Consider the following 13,892-nt stretch of genomic DNA (forward strand, 5'->3'; position numbering starts at 1 on the left):
TTTAACCATTCTGTAAATACTTCAGTTTTTCCCATATGTCATTTAAAAGGAAGAAAATACCAGATTGATTCCATGTGTCCTCAGCCAACAAATGGTAAACAAAACAATATCCTGGTTATAAAACTGGCTCTGTAACAGTTCCTATGAAGTGTCTGATGAAAGATGTAAGCACGTAAGCAAAATAACCTTTGCAAAGTGACAATTTATGTTGTTTAACTTTTAACCTATGCTGCTTTTACATTCTTCATGTTGTCAGAGAAACTGGTTGCTTGAACTAAAAATATCTCTGTGGAATTCTGACCTGACAAAAACACTCTAGGAATTTGTTGCTGTGTCCACAGAAGCTAAAAGCAGTGGGCTCCAGGATACCAGCTCACCAGTCACCACAAGAAGCCTGATCTTGCAGATCTCATCACTGGGTCTGGGTTTACATGGTCATGTTAAGTATCCACAGAAAGCTTTCTTGGATACTAGCTGCCTTACAGCAGCAACCTGTAGTTACAGTTAGTCTTTTTTCCACTTTTAATGCCTTCTGCCTGTTGATTAGAATCTCCTGAGTATGTGAAGGCTTTAGGTTGGGATTTTTTTCACTGTTTTTCTTTTAAGGTGGAAAAAATTAATCCATCAGAAATGAGAGTTGTATCCAAATGAGAAAAAAGGATCATAAATCTTCACTGACAAATACGTTAAAATACTCTAGAAGCAGGGCAAAAAAATCAAACTATTTAAGAAGGCACTAGGTCTAATAAAAATAATTTTGAATGCTATTTTCTTAGCAGTTTTGTTCCTTATGTTGCAGCCTGTCCCTACTCACTGCTACACAACAGAGGAGATAATAAAATTGGAAAAGGAAAAGGAGAACAAAGATGATAAAAGGTACAAAAGTGTTCTTATGTAAAGGACAAGTCACTGGAGCAGGAATCTTAATTTTAGAAAAGACAGTTTTCTCAGGTGACCAAAGCACTTTGGTAAAATGATAAGCAGCAATTGTGCTGAGTAGGGAATGATTTTTCACCATCTCTAATATACACATGAATGTTTGGAGAGCTGTATCTTCACTCACACAAGTGCAAGGGGTGGAACTCCTTGCATGATTTTTATGGATGTTAAAGTTTCTCATTCTTCAAAAGCAACTTGAAACTTAGGAAATAAATTCTCTCTCAGGATATCCCCAAGACTATGAATCAGAGTTCCAGGAACTTATTATTATATTCTTGCCATGCTTTTACAGCTTTTTCCTAGGTATGTATCCCCTGATAGCCATTATCAACAGGATGTTCACCCAGCTGAACTTTTGCTGATCCAACACAGTTGTTCCATGAGTCCAGTGTGTATCTATGATGAAAAACCTAACTAGCTTTAAATTCTTCAGGTCTCACCATAGTTCTGAGGTGTAGGTGCTGCAACAGTTTGTAATTATTTACCAGAAACACATCATCTAACAGGATTATCTTGATGCTTTTTAATTCAGCTGAAAACAAGGGATTCTGGCTCAAGTTCATCCTTGAACTCCCTACTTGAAAATTTTCCCCACTGACCATGGCTGTTAAGCAGGAATTCCCTTCAGGACCTGACATAGATATTTTCACAGTTTGTGTCCAGGGCAAGCTTTTCTTTATCCCCACAGTAAGTCAACAGATTAATTTTCATTTTGACTGAGCTCTCAGATATGTGCTCAGGCATTGTTTTAACGGTTTGCATGAGTACAGCTCTTTAGTTCTTTCACAAGCATTTTCTTACAAATTCCTAACATCCATCTTGACATTCCCTCATTCCTCCCTGATCAGCCTACATTTTGCAAAGAATTTAGGTTTGCCAGATCTTTCCTTTGCACATACAACCAATTTACCAACTTTACTTAAGTTGCATATCCAAAAACCTGTTTTTTTTGCTCAGGTGAATGAAGATAAAATTTCTAGGGAGTACAACTTTGCCAAATGTCACCATAAATCGTAATTATAATTTATTTTAACAATTTTCCAGTGTTACCTGTATACATTTAGTTCTCTTCTTTTTTGCACATATTCCTGCAGGCCTCTATTTCTTATTGTGTTGTAGTCAATTTCTACACCTTGCAACTTATTGATCTTTTTTAATGTCCCATAAATAGTAGTTTGCAACCAAAGAAATTATTTTCATCTCTAATATCTAAATTCTCTCCAGTGTCTTGTCTGTGATAGAATTTCTTCATAAAATTCCTTTCTATGTTAACAAGTTGAAGAAAACCACTCTATACACCAGTCTGTCTCTGAATCTTTTTACTTTCTCCTTGAGAGTTGCAAGTTCTTCAAGGCAAAACTGACTCTAGTACATTGCCTGTTTTTTGTTTTGGCTTTCTTTGTTCTTCCCAGTGGACCTTGTCCCAGTGAAATTCCAACACACTCAGTGCTCCTCAGCACCCCCCTGGTTTGCAGACCATTGTTCCAGTCTCCTTGTCTTTCTTGTTTTTGCACTGCAAGTCTTTATTCTGACTGGTATTTTTAGTCCTAAACACAGCTTAGTAAGTAATTTCAGGTTTTCTAACAGAACTGTATTTTACATTCTGTTAAAAAAAAATATTAATTTTGAGTGGTGTGTTATAATTGAAACTTCTTAGCCTTTCCCCTTAATTTTAATTGCTTTCTAGATCTGCTTCTAAACAAACAACACAACTTGTAAGTCTCTGTCATTCCCTGCAAGCGTGGAGACCAGTGATCTTTTACAAAATGTTTCACACATCTTAAACCATTTCTCCCTCCCACCTGCCATTTTGCTCCTTACTGCAGCAGCTGAATTCTCCCATTTGTCTAGAAGAAAACTTGTGAGGGATTTTATCCAGGAGCCCAAAGTCCCTGTTGCTGTATTGAGCAGGTGCTTCTGGGCCCAGGTTATCACTTTCTCATCCAGTTTGCTTTAATGTGGTCATACTGAGGGTCAGCATGTGATCCAGGAAGCAAATACAAGACCTACAACTACAGGCAGCACACATTTCCATACAGCTGGCAAGCCTGGGTCGGTGTGGATATTGGATATGACTTCCAAATGCCATAAATCTACACTATGAACAGTTTGTTAACTCATTAACAGACAAATGAATATAACTGTATTTATAACAATAAAGCTAATTTTGCCTTTCAAAGTGCTAGTTCTACCCAAACCAGAAATGTGCAGCAAATGGTCAGCTGTCCCTTCCCTGGAGTTTCAGTGCTCTTTTAAAGCCCAGAAAGTACTGCTAAAGGACAGTTTTCACCTTACATTTGTTGCTTACACCTGGATCATCTCAGGTGGAAACCAATAACTGTTGGTGGATATTCTTTAAGTTTTGAATTTGAAAAAGTCAAGTACAAAGAGCCTACTAATGCTAGCCTTTCTTGGGATCTGACAGGCCAACTTCAGTTTCACTTCTTTACTTAAGCTTAGCTATTTGCTGAATATTAAAAATAAATGTTCTCTAGAGTTTTCTGCTAAATGATTGTAGTTAAAGGTTAATATGAAGCCTTCTTTTTAAGCTTCTTGGAAAGGGCCCACAAAATGAACAGGACTTGTGAGGAATAATTATAATTATAACAATCATTATTTTTGAGTAAATATGAAGGATTAGATATTGTATATTAGCCTTGACAACTGTATCCTTGAAAGAGAGAACTATGTAAGGCCTTGAAAAGAGCAAAAGCAGACTTGCAGAATAAATTAAATGCAATTAACTGGTGAGAATCTGTTTATTACAGTTCACTGTCTGGCTTATTTTAAAAAAGCATTTTTAAGGTAAAAAAAGAAGCACTTTGATAAATACAATCTCAGCCTAATAACTGATGTTACTTAGCCAAGAATTGAAATTTTATATTTCAGGTTGTTGAAAATGTGCTCTAATATACTTCTTAAATGCTAGAATAGCCAAGCCATCAAAGAAAACATAGCCTAAACCCCAAACCAGGGAGAACTGACTCCACAAGATGACTTGTATGATCAGTGAAAGATCCTTTTACATTTTAAATACGAAAATAAAATCTGTCCAGAATAACCCAATCCTGACCACATTACTTCAGAGCCTTGCTATTCAAATCTTGCTGTTTCCAGGGAATGGATAAAGTTCTTATTTCTCAAAGAATTTTGAAAAGCTTGATGTTGTCAGCAGTTCCCTTTTGTTCTTCTATAGTTTTATTTTGTTGAAAAACAAACATCTGCTTAGTCTAGTGTACCAGAACAATCTAGGGGCCTGTCTGTAGTGACAGAGGGTAATGGGCAATGCCAACACTGCTGTCTCCAGTAGAGCAGGATGGGATAAAGCAGTTTGTTGTGTCTGCCCAGCAGATGTAAAGTCTGTGAAGGAAATTGCACAGTTTCTAAGATAATGAGGTACAATTAGTGCCAGATGTGAATGTGGCAACTTTACAGTAAATAAACACAATTCTGAACAATGAAGCTATAAACTGAAGAAACTTTACCTGAAGGAGAGAATGCAAATGGAAGCAGAAGTTTGACTTAAGTTGGTTCGCTGTGCAAGTCACTTCCTGTGTTACAGATATGCTATGCTGTGGCGTCCTCATGAAATATTGTAAGAATTACAGATTTTTAGAAGTTACTCCTTATTAAAAGCATTTCAAGATAAGTGACTAAAAATCACCAGCAGTAAAGCTGAGGATAAAGTAAGCTGATAACAAAAAAATGCATCTTAGGAAAATTGATTTCCTCTGAATAGGCTGTACGGAGATTTGCTATGTGAATGCACCTTGGTTTTTTCTTCTAGAAAATGTGGACTGACATGAAATAATACTGCACAGAGACTCTTAAAGAAATTCAAGCTGACCCTGGGCTTTTGCCAAGCACTCTGAGAAAGGTCAACATACTGAAGTCGAGCTGCAGCGTTTCACCTACTCGAGAGGTCAAGGGAAGTGTTGCATAAACTGACAAAGCATCCGAGCAAAGATTCTGAGAGCTGTTTTCGGATTTCGATTTCTAGATGCTGACTCACCCTCCAAATACCGGTATTTTCTTAACAGCGTAGTTGCAGAGGATCTCAGTGAAGATTTGTAAACATGGCTCATCTGAACAGATGTATTTCAGTATTTCATGTGCCCTCACTTTTTCAGTGTGCCCAATGTGCCTGCGCCGGGCTCATGCGAATGGACATACAAGGCAACAGCAACTTCTCAAAACAACTAAAAGCGGGCATCTCTTTCTGAGCAGGTTTCCTTCATACTTGCACTTAGAATCCCCTTTATGGGTACGAGCTCCCAGAAGTTGTTCCATTTTGCCCATTGAACTGATACACCCACAAGCAGCCGTGTCTTATTAGCAGAGCGTTGAGTTTCATAAGGCTTCGTAACTACAGAGCTGCTGAAAGCACTCGAGTGGTTTGAAAGCTTGTGGCTGACACTGTAACTGAAGGTGTTATTCGTGTGAAGTTGGCTTTAAATTCTTCTCGCTAGCAATAAACTACATTCTACAATTCCTCTGTTTTCAATGTCTTACTCTTGTATACTTACAGATGTTAAGGCGGGATCTTACTACATTTCCTACCCTGTTCCTTTTCTTTACAGCCGATATATGAAGCTTTGAGTGGTGTTTATAGGGTTTTAGTGTTCCAGTCACTGAATGATTTAGTTCAGTCATCATCCAAATATAGAGCATTTAATCAGACGTAGCACTTTTTGGCCGCTTGGCGCTGGGAACCCCTTGTTGTCCAGAACCCAAGTATTTATAACGAGGTAAGCTTGCTGTCATCAGAGCCCTTCTATTTGCAGTGCGTAGCACGCTACGTGACACGGCGCAGCTGCAAATGCCACGGCAGGGCTGCCGGGACGCCGTTCCCGGCTCCGCGGGCACCGCTCCTCCCCCGCCGCCGTCCCCGCCCCGGCGGCCCCTGAGGCGGGCCCGTCGCGGCCTCGCCGCCATCAGCGGGCGCCGGCAGCGGAAGCGGCCCCGCCTCCGGCCCGGCCGGCGCGGGCAGCGGCCGCCATGGGGGGCGTGCGGGCGGCCGGGCGGCGGCTGCTGCGGCGGCGGCTGCGGGGCGCCGAGGGGCTGCGGGAGACCTGCCGGCAGTACCCGCTCTCCTGCTGCCTCCTCCTGGGGTTGGGCACCGCCACCCTCCTCCTGAACCGGTAAGCGGGCGGGCGGGGAGCCGGGCGCGGGCGGCGCTGCGCCTTCTCACGCAGCGGCTTTTCCTTCCTGTTTGTCTGTAAGGTATCTTCATGTTCTGATGGTCTTCTGGTCCTTCGTGGCTGGGGTCGTCACCTTCTACTGTTCCTTGGGACCGGACTCCCTCCTGCCCAATTTTCTGTTCACAATAAAATATAAACCCAAGGTAAATATGCCTGCGAAGAGTCTTGTGCTTTTTAAAAATACGATAAGAATCTATATGGAGTAGCAATTATTGTCTAAGCCTAGCTGCTTTCAGAAATATTGTGCGTCAGTACAGCTCACACACTCGTGCTGACAGGTGTTTTGTGGCAAATAGATGATGGGTTACTTGAATTCTTCGCGTGTTTCTGCATGGTCCCGTCAAATCCACGTATGGCTGCAAGGCCGGTTGTTGGGGTGTCCAAGGATGTTGCTTCCTGCCTCTCATTGTACATTTTGAGTATTTCAGTCGCAGGCGGTGGAGAAACTGTATTGTTGTTTGCTCCTTTAAGGTGGCTTTTTCTTTTCTAAAGATGCTCTCCTTTTGGCAGGCCAGTGGTGAGTCTTTGCTCACTGTAAACAAAATTCTCTAAGCAGTACTGCACTTTAAAAAGAAAAATATTCCCAAAGCAAATTGCTCTTTTCTAACTTAATTCAATTTAGAATTTCATAGGGCTAAAAGGGTATAGTTGCAATAGTTCAAGGCTATGAGTAAGGCAGAGAAACCATCTTGTCTGTTACTAGACTGATTAATGTACAGGGAGGTGAGCGGAGATTTGAAGGAATATCTGTGTCCTCTCACTTTGTTTCAGTGGAAACGATTTTTCTTTTGAGATTCAGTTGTTTCTCATGCTATGCTTTGTTATCTTGTTTTCCTGCTGGAAGAATAAGTTTGTCTTTATTCAGTTCTCTGTAATAGTATGCTATGAAAGGAAATGTACAAATGTTTCGCTATATTAATAGAGTCATCATTTTGGAGAATGTAAGCTTGTCCAAATCTCTTAGCAGTTGGAATTGCCGGAGCTGTTTCCCCGTGGTCACAGTTGCGCTGTGTGTGGCAAGGTCAAATGCAAGAGGCACAGGTAAATTACATACGTGGCACTCCTAAGCTTGGTGCTGCTGCCCTTTGACACATCACGGTAGGAACCTGTCAATTGCACATTGTTACATAAACTTCTCCATGCTCTCCTACAGACCTACTTTGCTTCTGGAAAACTATCAGCCGTGGCTGGATCTGAAAGTGCCTTCCAAGGTTGATGCATCACTTTCAGAGGTAATTGGTGCATTGTTTCTTCAGTACATTAAAATTTTGTGGGTTTTTATTACGTGTCTTTGAAACCTTTTGCTTCTGGTTCACTAGATGGTTCAGATGTACCTTGCAGATATTTTAACTTGTTCAAGTAAAAGTCAAGTCAAAGGAGTGTTTGCTGGGAGCAGGGAGCCAAGATGGCCTGCTTTTAAACATGGACTGCTTGTGTAGCAGTGCACCTAGAACACGTCTGCGTAAATTGAGAAGAATAATGGAAAAATTGAATAATTTTTCCAGTTAAAATTGAGATGTCTGAGTCATAAAAATGAAGGATTTCAGCCTGCTTAGTTTCTTGGAGTTGATGGTGAAAGGTGATTTGATCCAATTACAAAAGTTCTGTAATGAAGATGAGAATTTGATGGTAGGGAGCCTACAAGAAAGATGGAAAAAATTACAAGAGCATGGGGGAATGGATTCAAACTGACAGAGTAGGTTTAGATTAGATATTAAGAAGAAATTCTTTACTGTGAGCATGGTGAGGTGCTGGAACAGGTTGCCTAGAGAACTTTTGGTTGCCCTGTCCCTGGAAGTGTTTGAGGCCAGGTGGGATGGAGCAACCTGGCCAAGTGGAAGATGTCTCTGCCCATGGCAGGGGGTGGGAACTGGATGATCTTTCAGGTCCCTTCCAACCCAAACCATTCCATGAATCTATTTAAAGTCATCAGATAAAGCTGTAACAAAACCTGTCTTTAAAAAGAAATTGCTGAATTTACTCAAAGAAGAACAGCATATGTATCTTTTGTAGTAAGACTGTAAATCAGAAATTTTGTTTTGTTCTAATCTCTTTAAAAAAAGAGCTGTTTGAGGAGCAGCTTTTTGTTGGGCTTGGTTTTTTGTTTATTTCCTTGATTAGTAATTGAAGAAATGTATATGGAGCTAAACAGATAAGCTTTGTGTTTTTTGAAGCTAGGAAAATACACAAGCACATATGTAGGTTAATATCCATTTATTTAGAATTCCAGCTTCGGAATTCTGTGGTAGGAGGATGAACAACTGGCATGGCAGAAGTGAGTCAGTTTTTGTGTGTCAGTTCTTGCAATTAGCAGCATGGTGTGTGAAGTCAGAGCCATGTGTGTCTGTGGTATAAGCTGACACTTCAGTTCAGCTCTGAGAGACATTGTCCCAAGCATGGCCCACTGAAAGAGTGGGAGGAGAATGAAAACATTATGGAAGGCATGGACGGTTGAGAAATGCTTTTTAAAAAGAACAGGTAACAGCTTGTTGACTTCCTCTAGTTGAATAAAGTAACTTCTTCTGTGATTTCAGAAATAAACATTTATTCTTTTAAAGTTACTTAATTTATTTTTAAAATAAGTTTAACTGTATTAAAATTACAATATTGCTGAATAGAATTTCAATAGACTCTTGCTTTAATAATAGAATGTAAAATAAATCCTTCTGTGCATTTAATATTTTTAGGATTTGTGGTACCAAATAGCTGGGGCAGTCTAACCAAGGATGTTGTAGATGCTGAAAAACTGGAAATATTCTTGTTTGGCTTAAATGGGAATTTGATGCTAAAAACATTCTTTGTAGTATCTCTTTGCAAATGATATGAGTAGATACCACAGTTATCTTCTTGGCATTTTCTGTGTGATTGCTGTAGTTCTGCTTTTACCGAAATAGTGGCCTTTTCTTTGCTGTTACTTTTCACTTCAGTGGCGCGTCCCAGGCTCTGCTGTATTTAGCACTGCAGGTGTGGGTCATGTGTTTCCATGGCCATGCTTCTCATTCCTTTACCTCCTTTGTATGCTTACCTGGAGGGAAGAGCCAGGCCTGGGTTCTGGACCTTCCCAGGGCATCGAGCCATGGTCACCCTCCTCAGTTAGCCCAAACAAGTAGTGTGAGTTACCTTTTTCACCTGTGTTGGACAGATACTGTTTGGGATGAGAAATCTCATTGCATGGTTCCTCACTGCAGCTCTTCTCTACTGGTTAAAAGGGTAGCAAGGAGTTCTGCCCACACCATATTCCTCTTCACCACCTGTTCTGAGGATGCAGCATGTAATGCTGGTCTGGAATTGGATAGCCTGCTTCAGGTTGGAAGGAGAGACTGCTCTTATTTTCTTTTGTGGGTTAGTCATACATTAGAGAGAAGCTGATACAGTGTGAATTGAATAAGGTTAATTAGATTCTAAAGGAGTGCAGAGTGCAGTCTGTTTCTAAAAAGCAGTTTCTTCAAATACTTTGAATAATTTTGGAATTTTTTATTATGTTTTTATTTTTCTAGTTATTTTTTTGCAGCTTGAAGAATTTTGGCAATATCCTCATTTCCAAATGTTTCTAATTTGAGCCAGGTGCATAGCCTTCAAGCTTGTGTTTTTCAAGTGCTTTCAGAATAATTTAATACACACTCAAATCAGAAGAAATCCAAGTTTTCCTCACAAGTATGGATTTTTCTGTCTTGGGTTGTGATGATAGTTTGTCTCACTTTGCAAATTCTTAATCATTTGCAGCCTTGTTTTAGTCTATTCAGCTGCTGTGTGTAGTTTAGAAGAATAACAAAACCTGTGCCTGGACATTCTTCCCCCCAAGTTTATGTTTGTTATAATTGAATGCTAAACTGTCTCAACCATGCATCCATCAATATTTTATAATTTGGGCTGCATCCTGCACAAAAATAATGCAGTGACCTAAGTATAATTTTGTTTCCAGTTTCTAATCCATTTTGCATTATGCTCGTTTCTTCAATATTTTCTTTCTTTTTGAATTAGGACATGATATCAGTTGGTCAGTTTTACATTGTGTATAATCCAGGTGCTATAGATTGTATAAAAGAGAATTTAATCCTGTTGTTCTGGTAATGAATTCATCTTTTTCTCTACAATCTCATTTTTGCTCTGTGAGGGACGGTTGCAAGTCAAATCTGTGGAAAGCTGCTCAGCTACTCTTTATCAGCATGGTGAAAAAGTCTCACTGGATCAAGGTGCTGCTGTCTTTTGATCTCATTTAATTCTTCTCAGGTTTTTGACTCAATTATGGAACTAGAGGTTTTTTTTTTGTTTGTTTTCTAAAAGCAAGAAATAGACAAATGCCTGACAAGAAATCAGTTGTTGCCTGAATGTGCTCTTTGCAAGTCCTGAACTCTTGCAGTAGCACAATGGAGTGTATGCTTTCTTATTGGAATGGCGTGTTCTACCACCAGAGAGTGGCCTCAGCTGTCAGGTTGTGCTGTCTTTTAAGGCTTTATAATTGTTTATGTATCAAATCCTTGCTCCTTTCTGTTCTGATAGGGCCTGGTAGTTCTGACCTGCTACTGATTCAGCATCATTCGTCTGCACAGTTCCTCCTCCTGACAATTGGGGTCAGTTGTGTGGCAGTCCCCAAAAAGCTTGTCTCAGCAGCAAAGACTGACTAGCTTGCAGTGTTGTAGTGCATGCTAGAAAATAATTTGGTTTTTTTTTTTTTTTTTAATTCAGCTGCTCCTTATAGTGCTACCTGCTGTATTTGGTTTTACACTTGTAATCTTTTTCCAATTCCAAGCTGCCCACGCAAAATGCTTGAAAAATAGGTAGGCTTTAAATGAAATGACTCATCATTTGTATTTAAAACTGGAGGATAATACTTTATAGACAAGGAAATGGCTTATCATTAGCTGTCATTTTTTAGGTGTCCCATCTACTTCATTGGCGTGTGTGAAGTGTGAGCAATTGAGCCTGAATAATATTTTCGTTCTTGATAGAATGGAAGTGGGTACACATGTCCTGCTTCCCCAGTGCTTCATGAAAGTGCAGTGGATGATGTGGCCAATTTTTTTCTGTCAAGCACAATTGCACTGATACAGTCTGGAATGCTGATAGGGTTGAAGGAAAACCAGTATGGACTACATGCCTTGAAATCCAGTGAGTGGCAGTCAATGGTTTATTACTTCTTGAGCACTTCCAGTTTTGCAGTAGGGATGATTTCACACAGCAGCTCTGCTTTAACTTCTGTTCAACACCTTGGTGGAATGGAGCATCATACTTAACTGCCTCTGCCATGCCACGTGTTTAATTAATTTGCAAGTAGGGGCTGCTTTCTGTGCCCACACATGTTTTATTAGGGCCATATAGGTAACCTGAGTCCTAGTAGAACGTGTCTTCCCTTCTGATACCTTGACCAGCAATAAACGGACTCCAGTGAAAAGTGTATTTTGAGTTAATTGTCTGTCTCTGTGCGTGCTGTCTCTGTGTCTTTGCCTGGTGGGATTGTCTGCAGTGTTCCATGGAAGCAGTACCATAAAGCTTGCACTTACAGTGTGGCTGTGGAAGAGAAACACTGGCAAGTCTGTAAAATGGTTCAGCTGGGGCTCAGTTACTACAACATTGGATGAATCTGAAGGAGACTTTGTCTTCCACTTTTGAGTGGGAAGGGTCATCAGGTTTTGCACCTTTTTTTACTTTCCTTGCTTATTTAATAACTGTGGGAAGATGAATCTCAGAACTGTGTTTTGCTCAGGCAGCAGTAAGGATCAGATCTCTCTCTGCTGGAAACAATTCTTCAAGTGCCTTCAGACGCCACTATAGGACTGTAGAGGAAGAGAGGGCCAATAAGTTATGTTAGCATCTAATGAACTGAATTTTTAGTGGCACATTTATGGAAAGCTTGATAGACAGGCTCTCAGTTCAAAAATAGTAGTCATAAATGAAGAAAGCTGTTTCAAGAGGAGTTCATTGTATACCTTTGAATGCACTGTTTTGGGCTTGAAGGCTCTGCAAGTGCGCTTTCCACTCCAAACAGAAGATGCTCTGCTGCTGTTGCTCCTGATGGGGAAGCACAGAGGAAAAGTGGAGGAAGAAGGAAAAGGGCTCCTTTAATAGACAGATTGATTTTTTGCAAGCTTTCTGTAACACATTTCTTCTGAAGAGTGCACTTTGAGCCTTGAAAGAGGTTTATTTTGTTAGAAACTCTGCATGAAGAAAAGTAGTGTCACCATACCTGTGAGACTGAGATTTCTGTGGAGTAAATTGTGGCTCATGTAGTGGCAGTGCTGTGGAAGGCATCAGGGAAATTGGTTTAAGTAGTTTAATATACTGCTTTTAAGGCCAATGGCCTGTGATTGCTGACTGGAGCTGGATGAGGTCTCCTTTCTATTGTCTGAAGATTGACTTCCATAGAAGGTTCCTTGGGATTTCTTAATTTCTTCTAGACTGGGAATTGAAGCATCTGTTGTCATTTCCCTTACCCTTCCACCTGCTTATAAATGGAAATACGAGATGGGGGGTGGGGATGTCACACGACAACATGATAAAACATTTAGTTTACCCATCCATCATTAACACATGATGGTATTACACTTGTGAGATCTATTACTGCTGTAGCACATAAGGGTAAGAGAAAAGACACTGATGACTTTGTGTGGTCCATAACACAGACATCTAATATTATCCCAAGCTGCAAGACATCTCTTCAGAGAGAGTGAAAGGAAATCACTGAAGTGGAACAGTTAGAAAAGAGAAAGTATCTTATCCAATCTGAGTAGGTGATATTCTTACTAGTGAAGACAGAAAAAGAGTATTCATGAGCTGCTCAGGTCTGAAGGGTTGAGAAGAATTAAAAAGGCCATGTGTGTTTTTTATTGAGTATGCTTTTATAATCATGAGAGGAGCAGAGGCATGTAGTGCCCTAAAGATAGTATAAATTTAATAAGTCTTGAATTCTTGCAGTGTGAATGAGTGCAGCAGCACATCTTGTAAGAAGAGTAGCACTTATTCTCATGAATGACAGTTGTATATCAGCTGTTACATTCAGCTTTCCTTTCTAACAGACTTCACATTTTTCTTCGTACACAGCGACTTTGAAAAACCTTTCCTTCAGCAGAGCATGGCTGAGCACCCTCACATAGCAGCATATATTCTCTCTTACTCCCCTCATCAGCATTGATGCTGTTGGGGATAAACTGATCTCTAAAACCCTGATTCAAATTGAGGGATAAGTTGCAGTGGGAGAAGGTAGTGTGGGTGATATCTTGGGGCTATACTGAAGGAAGAGGAATCTTAAGAAAACTGCATCCTTCTGTCTTTTCCTTGTTATGGATGGCTTGCATAGGAATTGCTATTTGTGACTCTTCTTTTACTTTCTTTGAGAGTGGTGAGCATGCAGGAATGACTGTCCCATCTTGAGGATGGAGGTTTGGGTGTAAAAGGATGGAGGTGAGTGTAAGGGGTAGTATGTAACTGTGCCTGTGGGACACTCCATGCTATGTCAGAAAAGAACAGGGACTGATCTGAAAATTTAGGGATGGGCTGTTTAAGGTAAGATTACAGTTTTTGTAGCATTTGCCTGACAGCGGTTGTGACACTGTGCTTCATGTTACTGATAGTACTTGTGGCAGATGTTTTGTGTTGATATCTGATGAAAGCATCACTTTGATGTTACTTGCCCAAAGTACTGATTACGATGCAAAATGGTTGATCTAGCAACAGGATCACAACTTACACATTTTTATGTTTTATCATGTAAAAATGATGTCCTATGAGTTTTGGAAGGTGTTTGTGATGTTAACT

The 13,892-nt window shown here is 40.1% G+C and overlaps 1 protein-coding gene across 7 annotated transcripts in view; it reads left to right on the plus strand.

Moving 5' to 3' along the window:
• Nucleotides 1–5,957: 5,957 nt before the first annotated feature.
• The window catches only part of SNX14 (sorting nexin 14), a 53,455-nt gene continuing 45,520 nt past the window's right edge, over nt 5,958–13,892 (plus strand). For 3 of the 7 annotated variants that reach the window (XM_066547364.1, XM_066547365.1, XM_066547366.1), the window contains exons 1-4: nt 5,958–6,080; nt 6,163–6,283; nt 7,108–7,181; nt 7,294–7,372. In XM_066547364.1, coding sequence (XP_066403461.1) covers nt 6,179–6,283; nt 7,108–7,181; nt 7,294–7,372 — 258 coding nt within the window. In that variant the 5' untranslated portion in view covers nt 5,958–6,080; nt 6,163–6,178. Of the gene's footprint in view, nt 6,081–6,162; nt 6,284–7,104; nt 7,182–7,293; nt 7,373–13,892 lie in introns of all 7 variants that reach the window. The other 4 variants (XM_066547360.1, XM_066547361.1, XM_066547362.1 and 1 more) reach the window with 2 other exon arrangements.

Source organism: Molothrus aeneus, chromosome 3 (assembly GCF_037042795.1).
Source record: "Molothrus aeneus isolate 106 chromosome 3, BPBGC_Maene_1.0, whole genome shotgun sequence".
Classification (NCBI taxonomy): domain Eukaryota; kingdom Metazoa; phylum Chordata; class Aves; order Passeriformes; family Icteridae; genus Molothrus; species Molothrus aeneus.